The sequence below is a fragment of the Stigmatopora nigra genome, chromosome 3, assembly GCF_051989575.1.
Source record: "Stigmatopora nigra isolate UIUO_SnigA chromosome 3, RoL_Snig_1.1, whole genome shotgun sequence".
In the NCBI taxonomy this organism is placed as follows: Eukaryota; Metazoa; Chordata; class Actinopteri; order Syngnathiformes; family Syngnathidae; genus Stigmatopora; species Stigmatopora nigra.
Genome location: NC_135510.1, coordinates 15,455,104 through 15,469,071, shown reverse-complemented (window position 1 = coordinate 15,469,071; position 13,968 = coordinate 15,455,104). Strand labels below are relative to the sequence as shown.

At 36.9% G+C, this 13,968-nt stretch overlaps 1 protein-coding gene across 13 annotated transcripts in view; it reads right to left on the bottom strand.

The window, feature by feature from the left end:
* tjp1a (tight junction protein 1a) overlaps window positions 1-13,968 on the bottom strand; it is an 85,229-nt gene that overhangs the window by 33,664 nt on the left and 37,597 nt on the right. Inside the window, exon 1 of one of the 13 annotated variants that reach the window (XM_077712543.1) lies at window positions 8,610-9,085. The exons of the other annotated variants lie outside the window; for them this stretch is intronic. Coding sequence (XP_077568669.1) covers window positions 8,610-8,633 — 24 coding nt within the window. The 5' untranslated portion in view covers window positions 8,634-9,085. Of the gene's footprint in view, window positions 1-8,609; window positions 9,086-13,968 lie in introns of those variants that run through there. 13 annotated transcript variants of the gene reach the window in all.

Below are 13,968 nucleotides of genomic sequence, written 5' to 3'. Positions count from 1 at the left end.
TGCTGCTTCTGTCTCATGAAAGCAGATGAAGGGAAATAAATAGAAGGACGAATGGACTGAGGAGCTTGTTGGATACAAAATGGGAGACAATGTCTGTGTATGGGATTCTTAAAGAGTACACTGCCAAATCCACAAAGGCTCAATCTTACCTGCATTTCAAAAATTTGAAGAAAAGTTTTAATATCACACTCAAATGCATCATATAGTCATGGTGTTAGGACATAATTTGTTTCCACCCAAAAAAAATAAAATCTGTAATTCAACCAATTCTTTTGACACCGAATTACATATAACCTTAATTTCGGATATTAAACAAGCAATCATATAGAAACAATACAAATAGAAATTGGTTCAAATGTCCTTGTCAAACCGTGCCATCAATGGCAATTAAAAATGATCAATAATATTCAGATGTTCAAACTTTTAGAAAATTCATATGAGTTGGGGAAAACTATACAAGTAGAAGGAGGAACAATTTCATGTATTATAACCCCAAAATATTATTGATAACAAAGCAAAAAGCAAGCAAAAACAATGATCAATTCAGGGAAGATTTAAACAAGGTTTTCCAAATGGCAGGCAGGACAAAAGGCTCAATTTATCTCAAAGGTTTTTTTCAGTGTTGAACAATTGAAAATGTTTATTTTTAGACATATGCATTTGTTTCTTGCAGGTTTTCAATCGCATGAACCTAAAATACAACCTTAAATATAAAACCAATGAACATCAATAAAATTTGGCGAATACTGTAAGGATACTTGAAAAACTCAATAAAAATTGGAGTGAGGAAGAGGCCGAGGGCAACAATAACAACAATGAGAATGAAGAATATAGTCTTATTTGAGTCAATTTTGGAAAACATACTTGACTTTGAAATCCACGTTATAGACATGAAAGCATGTTGGTCATTAAAATGAACCTGGCCTCCAAATAATTGGAACAATCCTTATTCATTATCACAACAAAAGCAATGTCTAAATTCCCTAGCAGGCAGTTTTAGCTGGATAAATACATTTTAAAAAATTTAAATTATTTATTTATTATTAATGTAATTTTTCACACCATCTTACCAATGACCAATGCTGAATCAGTAGTTGGTAGTCATATGATTGTAGCATGAAACTAGAGGCCAAGCCCACTCAAAGGCATTCCAATCCCTCTGAGGACTTTGCTACAATAGATATGTTGTGGGTGCAGAATCTATCGTGACTTAATGAGTTACTGTTTGACACATTTTTTTCTCTAACCACTAAAATAGCACAAAACTACCAATTCCCTGATTGTGAGGTTAAATGCACAATTGCATTTCTCATATAGAAGTTAAAAGTAACAGTGAAACAAACTAAGTAAAGGGCAGAAAAACATGTTTTTAAATTACATGAAAGTCCTATTGTATATGTGTAAGGGTACAGCCGTGCCTCTTAGAGAATTTTTTGAATGAGCAAGAAAGATAGGAGTATACAAAACAAACTGAAATACAAGGAAAAAAATAATGCAGTCACGATATGAATTGATATACATATAGGCACAGGCTTATTATTCATTCCCCCCACTCGACTGTAGTGCAATCACAAACATAACCAAAAGTAGTTCAAGTTAATGAACACAAACAGAGAGGGTGAGCAGTGAAAAGGCATGTAGGGTAAAAAGCCTTGGGAAAAATCTGTTCCGTACTCATTCTCTTTGCCCTTACCAGCGGAGCCATGGCAAACCCAAATCACCCTCTATGAAACCCTGGTTTCCCTCCTTTCTCTGCCTTACACACATAAACGGCTTGTGTAAAATCCTGTATGTTTGTAATGGGACTGATAAATCTTGGAGACCTAACTTGCCCAGTCCTTACAAAAAGGGTGCAAGACCATGTTGGGAATGTCTCAGCTTTGCGACACTATGTATCTGGTGTGGAGAAAATAACCCACCAAGGCAGGTTACATAACATTTCAACAAAGCTTTTGAGCAGGAGAGTGAAAAATGTTGAATTATACATTGCCAAAACCAAGACCATTTCTTTTTAAATTAAAGTATATGCATTCATCTTATACAACACTCAGGCCTTCAAAAATCATTCAACTCAGAGAAAGTTAGCGATATTAGTGGTATTCATGTTTACCATTTATACTCATTGACAGCCAGAATACACATACGTCTAACTACAATACAGTGGAACAGGGGTGGGCAAACCGGTCCTCGAGGGCCGCTCTGGGTGTAGGTTTTTGTTCCAACCGATCAGGAACAAACATGTTGATCAGTAAGATTTCTGTAGAAAACAAGAAGCACCTGACTGCAATCCACTGATTGCCATTGTATGACATCAGATTGGTGAAAAGGTGTCTTCTTTCTGAGTTGGAATGAAAACCTGCTCCCTCTGTGGCCCTTGGTGGAATAGTTTGCCCACCCCTACAGTAGAACAGCAGTAAAGAGGAAGATGACGCAGCTGGGTCATCCTTTACAGTTACACCATGTTGTTGTAGTAAAGTCTGATTTAGTTCATGGATTATTTCCAAACTGGCTTGCACACTCTACTTCAAATAAACTCAGCAAACTCCCTTGCCCACTCCAACTTGCCAATGCTTAAGATGGGGGGGTAACATGCCCAGTCCTCACGTGTAACAATTTACATTTCTGGTTTTCCACCAGAATGGAATCATTGAATATATACTAGTTCTTGAGTATTATCCCGATTGGAAAAAGGATAAGAAATTACAACAATATGGACATAAACATGATCCATGCAGCATTGCAATGCTTATTCGAGATGGCATAAAAATAATTTGCTGTTTATTTTTTTAATAAAACAGATTGTATATTCTCTAGTAATACCCAATCAGGTGGTAAACGAGCAAACAACAAACCGGATCTTATGCAAGAATGTATCCTAACTGCTGTTTTTAATATGGGCAGGAGAAAGCCACCTTATCCAGTGACAGCTTACACCTGCCCGCCTTGAGGCAAAAGAGAACACCCAATCAGGGCCTGCTACATACATAGATGTGTTGTTTGTTTTCATATAGGTTGAGATTATCAGGTCTTGCCCGATTGGTGTTGGAACTACATTTGTATCTAACTATACTCCAAGCAAATTGAAAGCTAAACATTAATCTGATTTCCACGACAGGGTGTGTTTTTTGCCTTGTGTACGCTTGCGTCAGCTATGTAAATAAATAGTGTGACATCAAGGGAAAATCTTAAGAAAAATCATGTGATTCTGATCTGGAACAAAAACTACAAACTAAGATCTTTTCCACCTCCTTTGACTTGGTCTTCAAATTATGTTTCCCCCCTTGAAGTGAAGTGCTATCATCAAAGACAACCAGGGGCTGTTTTTGCCCTCACTTTGAGACAGTAATTAATACCACGTACTGAATTGAAATGCATATCCCTCGCCTTTCAATCTGCCTTTTTAAACAGAAGCTTTAAGACTGAAGTCTAGTGATACTCGAAATAACATTAACTGTCTTTTTGCATCTAAGACCGTAAATTTGAATTATTTGAGGCCACAGGCAAAGAAAGATCAGTGTTGATTGTTAGTAGATTTTAACATAAAAATCGACGGACACAGTGTGGAGAGGTTAGCACATTCGTCTCACAGTTTCGAGATCGGGGATCGTTCACTGGTGGATTTTGATCTTCATATGTGGAGTGCATGTTCTCCCAGTGCCTGCATAAGTTTACTCTGGGTATTCTGATTTCCTCCCACATCCCAAATACATGCATGGCAGGTTGGCTGAACACTGTGTGTGTGAGCGAGAATAGTTGTTTGTCTAATTTTGACCTGCAACTGGGTTGCAAACAATTGCACCCCGTGGCCCCCTGACCTGATGCGCTTTAATTTTATTGAATGTCTATGGGCAAAAAAAAAAAAGAGAAAAGCCCTTTTGGGGTCACTGTATTGACCCTAAAGGCTAGGTTATACGATTATAGGTCATGGCTCCGCTATACCAGCGAACAGCAGCCAGATCGAATTTGCCACCATTCAGAGAGTGTAGTTACACAGCCCACACTTGCATTACATCTCTGTTGCGTCGTTGGTCCGGTGGACAGACAAAATTTGCAGGTATTCTATTTCTGTCAGATAATGCAAGTAAGCCACAATCTGCCGTAGCTCAGCACAAATCTTGCTAGTGAATAAAGTACCTGGCTCATTTAAAAAAAAATCAACAAAATGAAGTCAATATGGTACTTGAATTTAATTGTCATAAGACAACTACAATGAGATTTAAAGCTTCCCTCATAAAAAGGTACTCATTAAAATTTATACACGATAAAATGGAGGTAAAAATAAAGGAATAAACTGCCAATCAAGGGCAGTCCGGTATGCAAGTGGTTAGCACGTCAGAACACATTTCTGGGGTCCTTGGTTCGAATCCAGATCGGTCCACCTTTGCAGAGTCTGCATGTTCTACCCGGGCTTACGTGGGTTTTCTCCCACATTCTAAAAACATGGAGGGTAGGCTGGTTGGATACTCAAAATTGCCCTGATGTGTAAGTGTGAGCATGAATGGTTCTCTCTCTCCTTGTGCCCAGGAATTGGCAGGCCACCAATTTGGGCTGCCCACAGCCTCGTGCCTGAAGTCAGCTGGTATAGCCTCCAGCACCCCTGCGACCGTGACGATAAAGCAGTTCAGAAAATGAATGAATGAAAATAAACTGCCAATCACGCGATCATGCCCAACTCAAGATTCAATAGGTATTTTTCATTAACAAGTCAGTAAATATGGATCAGAAAAAAATGATATTGGATGTCAAAAGGATATTTAAGACAATACACATCATATTTTATCTAAATTTTTAAAAAAATGCAATAAAACACAGGTAGCATTGCTGAAGCATTGTGATTGGAGTGTATATTGATTTATTTAACTGTATATTATTAAATTAAAGCTGTATAAATGATGCTGCCAGTGGATGTATGCCTGTGAATATGGGAGAACAGCTTTGAAAGAGAGAGAGAGAGCGAGGTAAAAACCTAAGCAGGAGAATGACAAAGCAGAAATTGGGCTTGGACAGGAATGTTTAAAAATAATTACTGGATTGATGCATCTTCAATGAAGTAAAGGAAAAAGCATTGCCGACTAACTTTGTATCACCAAGGAGGGCAATTTGGGAATAATGGTGTGCAAAGTTTTTTTTTTTTTTATACATGAAACCTACTTAATGTCTCACAGTGATCTCCTGTGAATTGTTCATAATATCTTAAGCGCACAGCACATCGACACAACAGATCGTACCAGTGGGAGATATTTGCATGCATTCTTGATGAATCAAGAAGCAGATCCCACACGTAACTGTGCAGTATCCGTTAACTCTTGGGAAAGAGGCAGTGTAAAATGAAAAAGTAATTCAGTCTGATTCTATCCATTGGCCAAAAAAAAATGCAGCAACTTTCCAATATCAGCAAGCTAGTGATATGACATTTTGTTTACTTTAACTTTTTTTTTCTCTTCATTCAAGTCACCAACATGACTTGCCTTAATAGCTTGACAGACTCAAAAATTAGGAGTATACGGCCTGGTAAAGGGTTGCATCCATAAAAGCCATGCTTTTGTACCATTGTCCAGTTAGAGAATGTCACACACATATATGCCTGTCTAATAATAGCGCTAGATTGAAATCATACCAAAAGTTGAACACACCTAGGTTCCTGAATACAATTGTCACTTTTAATTAAATTAAACAGTAACTAACCAAGTCTCATCAGGTGGATGTTTGGAAGTTAAAGGACGAACTAAAGCACAGACGTATTTGATTCACGGATTATTTCACAAAGTGATTATACATGACAGAGATGCCACAAAATTGAGTGAGGACCCATCTACATGTAGCCTTGGATGTGTCATTATTGCCTTGGCACTGACTGCTAATCAGGCAGTAACGTTTGGCCTGAGGTCAACATGTGTGAGAATGATGGTGTAGTACTCTAGTACGTTCTCCAAGGGTTGGGAGAAGCGAGGTAAAAAGTCACCTTATCAAAAGAAATAATAATAATTGAAAGAACTACATTGGTGAGTGCAGCGCTTGTGTATTGCAGTGCTTGTATTTACGTAGATTCAGACATTATCACTGTAGGCAGGTACAGTAAGTACTTAGTACATTGGCAAGACAGAAAGTAAAATACATTCAAAACACTATCATGATTCAAGCAAAATATACAGCCTTTTTCCAGTGTTGTCATTAAAAAATGCAAAACGTGCAATCCGAATGGCATGAAAAAAAACCTAATGCCATCACTTACCAATGTACAACCTCCAGTTTTACTATCAGCCCACATGTACGCCACGTTACTACAGTAGCTGACAGAGCAGGTTTCGTCTAACTGGAACAACTGACCAAACCTGAATTTCACCACCTCTATTAGACAAACACAGTACATTCCACACTTGTCAAAGTAGAACAAAAATCTACATACTGTAGGAGAGTATTGAACACACACAAACACACACACACACAAATATACAGCTATAATAAGAGGATTGACCCACTTGAAAATACACTCTCAGTGGTGTGTTTACAACACATTTCATCCACCTAATGTTTTCTAATAAGATACTAAGGTATAACGCGCAATTGTGGTATTTTGAGATTCCTAAGAAGTGATGACATACAAAAGGACAGTTAAGATAGTTCTGTTAGATGCGACCCAATTAAATGTTCTCATGATTCAGATGTTAAATGCAAGACACTGTCTAAATATCTCTGGCGTCAGCCAGAATCTTTTATGTCTGAAAACATCACTTATCAGGAAACATGAAAAAAAAAAAAAGAATTTTGAGTTGGTCCGCTAACCAAGCATCATCAAAAAGAGCAGGTCATTTTCAAAATGTTGCAATAATAACAGACCCAAGGGGACTAGGCAAAAGTTATGGATGTGTATTTGCCATTGGCATTGGATCAAAGACAGAAATACATTTTCGCAACGAAAATTAAGTGGAATAAACATAACCACAAAGGGACAGCTCAACAATATCCATTTGTAAATGGAAATTTCTTCTCAACTTCCTATGTTTTTAATGACGGATGGGCATGCCTTGATGTGTAAAATGATAAAAGATCAAAGATAGTTCAGTTTACAACATTTCAAAAGAGGCCTTCATTACCCCATTTGAGATTAGAAAAGTAGAGTGTCTTAACTTTGTTGTTTCTTTTAATAACAGAAAATATTTGTTAAGAATCAATCAAGTACTGAGTATCACTTACAGTAAAAGTGCCAATATATCGATTTCAAAGACAGTGTCAGTGGATCACCTCCTCGTTTGGAAATACATCAATTGTTGGTGGACAAAAACGTCAGAGGTCCTTCAGTAGCTATAAAGCCCGTTTTTCACTCAACCTACGCTTAACAGCAGACCACCGCTGCGTGTTGTGCTAGGTCAGTCCACACAATTAAGAATGTAGTGCTGACTTTGGACTCTTATGCAGATTAGGTATGATGTTTTTAAACACAAAATCTTTTAACTTGGTTAATTAGAATAAATAACTATATATATATATATATATATATATATATATATATATATATATATATATATATATATATATATATATATATATATATATATATATATATATATATATATATATATATATATATATATATACACATATATACACATATATACACATATATACACATATATACACATATATACACATATACATATATATATATATATATATATATATATATATATATACATACACATATATACACATATACATATATATATATACATATATATATATACATACATATATATATATATATATATATATATATATATATATATATATATATATATATATATATATATATATATATATATATATATATATATATATATATATATATATATATATATATATATATATATATATATATATATATATATATATATATACACATAGATATATATACATAGATATATATACATATATTTACATATATATATATACATACATATATATACACACACATATATACAAACATACACAAACACACACACACACACACATACATATATATATATATATACATACATACGCACACATATATACAAACACACACACACACACATACATATATATATATATACATACATACGCACACATATATACAAACACACACACACACACATACATATATATATATATACATACATACGCACACATATATACAAACACACACACACACACACACACACACACACACACATATAATCTGAACTACAAAATGTCCTGTCCCAGATGTAATCCAAATATGACGTCAGAGCCACTTGCGATCAACAGGTTGTCTTTGGGGATGCCACACGGCCAGAGTATGGCCATTGTATCAGTAAAGCAGAGTTACCAGGTACAAAAACAATGTACAAATACAAATCAAAACCAGAAGAAAATTCCTGGTTACAAGATACGATACCAAGTGTACATTTTAGAATAACCTTGAACTCAAAACACCACCACCATTGTGTTTCGTTATCACTTTTCCAACCAACTAGCCAACTTTTAGAGCCAGGCTAAACGGGAATTACAGGGACTAGTTTTCGAATCGCGCTGGATTTTAGCGATCGGGGTTAAAAGAGGACACCAACACTAGAGCAAAAGCAAAAACCCACCTTATTGGACGCTTTGGACGACATTTTCCTTTACTGTTCGGCTCCCAAAGTGACAGCTTAAACCGTGGCGCTGCCTTTGTTTTGATAGTCACTTGGCCGAGTGCACTATTCCCTCCAGTCGAACAGTCGCCCAGCTGCCGCCACGCCGGCCTGTTGTGTTATTTTACTTTACCCAGGAAACATGTCACGGAAAGCCGTGAGGAAAGTCCAAAGTTCATTATCTTATCGTCGGCACTCAAATTGTTCGTGTCAGTCCGGTCAGGTATTCAGAGAGAATATTACAAAATAAAAATAAAAAATGTATTAAAAAAAGCACGCACGTACGCGTACACAAATGCGTGACGAAGCTCAATGTGTACGGACTAGCTAATGTCCACCTCTGGATGAAAAGTTGGGAAGAGAAGGCATCACTACGACGGCTTACAGAAATGGCAGGCGGGGTGAACCTCTCCCAGCTCTCCGCTCACAGAGCAACTACCGTGCCTAGGCTCCGCGGAACAGACCACTGCACAACCATAGGGGTGCAAGAAATCGCAAACGACAACAAATGTGGCTGCAGAATAATATAACACGTGAATAATGCGCTAAATCCGTTCACTACTATACTAAACGCCTTGTTTAATCTCAAATCAGCCTTTGCAGATTTTTCACTCAGCACATTTCTGGGGATGTAGACAAAATGTCCACCCCTGTTGTCCCGTGGAATACATAGTCCGGGATACAATGAAGAGAAGCGACGCCGCTGTCCCTGCTGATGCTGAATGCTCACTTTCTGTGTTGTGATGCCATTTATATTTGTTGTCACACAACAATGTAATTAGTTGTAATATAATTTACGTCTGAAATCTACGAACCTATAAAAATGTGTGTAAACGCAGTGGAGAAGCTTGTATAGTTGTCGTAAAGGCGTGTTGGCTTGCAGTGGGTGGTTATTCTGAAGGAATACCCTTGTGTATATACTGCTAAACTAATTCAATACATGAAAAGATAAAATTGGCAGGAGTGTTTGGGGTCATCTCAAGTCATCTCACAGGAGACCACAAAAGCAATTCAAGTGAAGTTCATATGAGTTCCCAAATCTAACCCCACCCACTGGATATATATATATATAAAAATAAACAGCTTGTATTGTTTAAGAATTTAAGCAACTAAATGTGAAAAATGAGAGGATACAATATTAAAAATGATCATGTGTACTAATAATATTCCAACTACATGTAATTTCCAGCACATACTGCATTCAACCATCGGCACACCCTGACATTTCCCCAAACATTGAGCAATTACACTCCCTGAGTAAAGCTTTCCAATGATTATTTCCTCTGTCTCGCTTCCTCAACAAGGAAGAGGAGGGCTAAACACAAGTGTAGGTGGTCTTGAGGTTAATTCCCACCAGACATAATCCTTCTGGGCTAAAATACTATAAGTCAGAAATAGCAGACTTGTCCTCAGTGTTGCGGGCAAGAATAACTAGGACACACCAAGTCAATCTAGAACCCCTCTGAACCAGCATCCATAAAACTTTACTCTTCCGACATTAAAAAAAAACCACACACACTTGTATTAAATAAATGAAGAAAAAACAAGATACGTACTAGTATTGATGCAAGTCTCTCACTCCTAAAGCTCCTTAAGCGCCTGTCAGGATCAAGCAGTGCAGACAACAAAATGTTTAACATTATTCTGTTAACTGAGCGTTGTTGTTTAAAATATGTCTTTAAAATTAATTATAAATCCTTGAAAATTCTAACAAACAAAACAGAAGCTTTCCTCTTGGCGTTGCATAGGACTCTCATCCACACCTGATGGTGCCTCAGATGTTCTGATGGAGGCAAGACATTAATGACACTTCATTGGGATCAAAGTTATCTTTGTGCTTGTTAGCTTCACTATTATTGCTGCCCATGAGTCTTTGCCTCTCTCTCTCCCTCACGCACACACATAGACAAAAGCATCCCACAAAAAAAGTAACAACTCGGTTCGGCTCAAAGCTCAGGTGCGCTCACGGAAGAGTAGGCACATGCAAATCAGGCAACCATGTAGGCCTACATTCGGTTGAAATACATCACAGCATTCACTCAACTCAGCTACTTGAGCAGTGCAAAGACAAATAATAGACTGAGTAACACTGTACAGCTGCTGAGCGGCCTGTTCATACACACAATGGCTTGGATAAAGCACATAACCTTGTAGAGAAGAAGAAAAAAAAGAAGCCCCATTGCAAACCAGTGGCTTTGAGTGAAAACTGAGGTCGATGTTGTTTTATTATCTCCATCTGTCTTGAATTTAGGGTCTGAAAGAAAGTGTGCAAATGCCCTGTTGACTCATGGCCATTCTGCAGGTCCAGCAGAGAGTTTTGTTTCTTCAATCTAATTGAAACCATCTGGAAACTGGTGGGGGGTTTTAATTCATCTTTCAGAACACTGCCGAACAGGTAAACTGTGGCTGTACTTACAATGTCATAAGTAAATTTTGTCATTTGTGTAAAACTCAATGTTCAAAAAAGGTCAAACCTTGTAAGTGAAGACCAGTACATTGCAATCACTTCTCTTCTAGGCTTTGTGACTGTAGATTGTTATCAGATGGCAGGATTAGCAAGATCCTCTGCAGGTCAATATTTTTAAGGCCTTTGTGGATATCAAAACAGTCAACTGAAATTTGGTTTTGTCCTTCTTGTTCATCCAGGTTGAACATTTAATGGCCTAGACATATTTTTTTGCGTATCTTTTTGGGTTGATGGATTTGGGAAAAAATAGTACCAGGCCAAACACTCATTACTATCATTGCTTTATTACTTTAAACATAGTTGAGTCAGTTATTCCACCTCATATATAATTTTAACTTGGCCTTTGGTTTTCAATGGTCTTATGAAGGTAATTTTGACTAATTTATCTCACTTTTACTGCCCATTGAAGTTGAGTTTTTCCCCCCAATGTGACTAAAATGTGACAAACATCAAACTGACGATTTTTGTGCAAGCATATTTCAAAACGTACAGACTTTGTAGGTTTTTACTTCCATTCAACAGCTCAGATTTTTTTTTGCCATTGGTGCAAAACACTGGTCGACCTTGAATTAGCTTAACTTCAAAACTTAATAGGTACCTTTTTGTTGTTGTTGTTTTCATTGCAGTCTAGCAACCAATTCAATACCATTTGATTAACAAATTTAGTGGTAGCAATGGTGCTAATTAAGATAAAGATGCCTGTCTGAATTGAAACATGCACATTAAAACAAAAGACACTGTGTGTAAATGTTTTTAACAGCAAATACCTAAAGGACAGTTCATCCTTTTCCTCTCATTGTTGTCCTATTTGCACACAATGTTAAACTAACTGCGCATAACAATACTACCCTGTTTTACTCACCAGAGTGATTGAAGCAGCATTAGTCTATTTTCCAGTATAGGGTGTAAAGGTGGATTAATCATATCACACATTTCTTAAAATTGTATAGTTTGTTTAAGTCTTGCAAAAAATAGGCTGAAAACAACTATCCATTTGCAGTAAACAAAGCCACAAAATATTTTAGACTTTACCGTTTGAAGACAGTACTAGAACAGCAATTTCTCTGTTGTAACATAAATGTGTTAAATAACTGTCACCAGGTTGCAGTTAGATGTGACATTTATCATCAAATTACAACAATATGACCAGGTAACCATTGGCTGCATAAATATTTTGCAAGTCTGAAATAGTTTTTTTTTTCCCACAACGTTCTCGGGTCTTGTTTTCTTAACACTACACATTTTGAGAGGTTTTCATGAACAAATACATATTTGAAATTCATCTTAAATTCTGTCTGCAGTTTTCCTCTGCTAGTTGGAACCCACAACAACAACCTACTTGACTGAAGTTGTGAAGGTAATGAACATTCAATTTCTTGCGAATTCTTTTTTTTGTGGGAGATGGTAAAAAATTGAAGGTTCAAGTTGAAATGTTTTTGATTCACTGTCTGAAGCTAAACAAGTTCAGATCACCACAGCAGTAGTTAAAAGAAATATTACAGCTGTGTAATTTCAATTTAATCCGTTCCAGGTGTCTTCAAACAAACAAATCAACAGATGTGAGTGAAACCTTACCTCTTTGGAGGAGGTTTAATTGCAGTCCCTAATCCTTTGCAAAATCACTTGCTGGAGAAAGCAAAAAAAAACAGGCATCAGTAGACAATGACTTCCCTGGTACCATTATATTTTTCTCATTTAAGGACCTCTTTGTAACCAGTTGGCTGATATATACAGCTTCAAATTAAATACTGTTTTTTTTACCAGTTTGATGTAGTTCAAGAATTGCTTACCCTTCAAAATGCTAATATACACACTAAAATGTAAGTGTGATTAAAAGCCCGACAAAAAGTAATAAATAAGAAGTCCTACATAAATTGAGAAGCAGGTTAACAGCTGGAGCTCAAGTTAGTCATTGTCGATGGCAATCAGTTGTCACTGAGGAGCCATTTGACATAAACTATAAGCGGCATGTAATTGAATTTCATGGACGAGCAAAGATTTGAAAGTCTAATGCGGGGAGCAGCTGTAGATTCATAGCGGCCATGCACTGAGAACACATCTAGAACTGAAGATTAGAACGTGAAATTCACTGTTACACTTCCATCATGAGCTGACCAGTCAGAGGGCTTCTCCCCAAAGTAAATCCTGGCTGCCTAACTGCCCGACCACCCATAACACCCATAGAATAGGGAAAGAGACAAGCTAAAACTGGGCTGTGAAAAGTTCACACCACAAAAGGTTGAAAAGTTAAGAGTAAAAAGTGTTTCATAGAAAAACACAAAGACAGGTGCGCAGATGGACAGTGCTGAACTTAGTTATAATGCACCATAGAGTCATAGAACGAATGAAAGACTGTGTCGAGTCCAGTGAGGTCAGTGTTGGCCTGAAGAAAGGACCTCCCCTAGGAGTGACTCTTGCCTTGGTACTGCCTGATACGGCTGCATTCCAACTCCATGAAGCACACCAGACAAAATGAATGAAAACAAAGTACACTACTTTTCAAGTGAAGCAGTTTCAAGTGAAGCAGTTTCAAGAACGTATTGCCCATATTGAAAAGAACAAAAACGCTATATAAATCACATTTGAATTTTAGTCACAAGCCCGGACAAATTATGAAAAAAACTGAATTGTATAGTACAGGAAAAACAATAAAATAATTTATGATACAGCAGCTTGCCTTTTTAAATGAAGCTATCATGTGTGAGAACAAATTTGTCAATGTTTTCAATGTTATCTCCTTTTGTTTGACAGATAAGAGTACATTTAGGTTTTACAGTATGTTTGACTTTTTGCAACAGAAAGATTGACCTCCATCAAACCAGCGCCCTCATCAGCCACTTAACATGTTCAGGC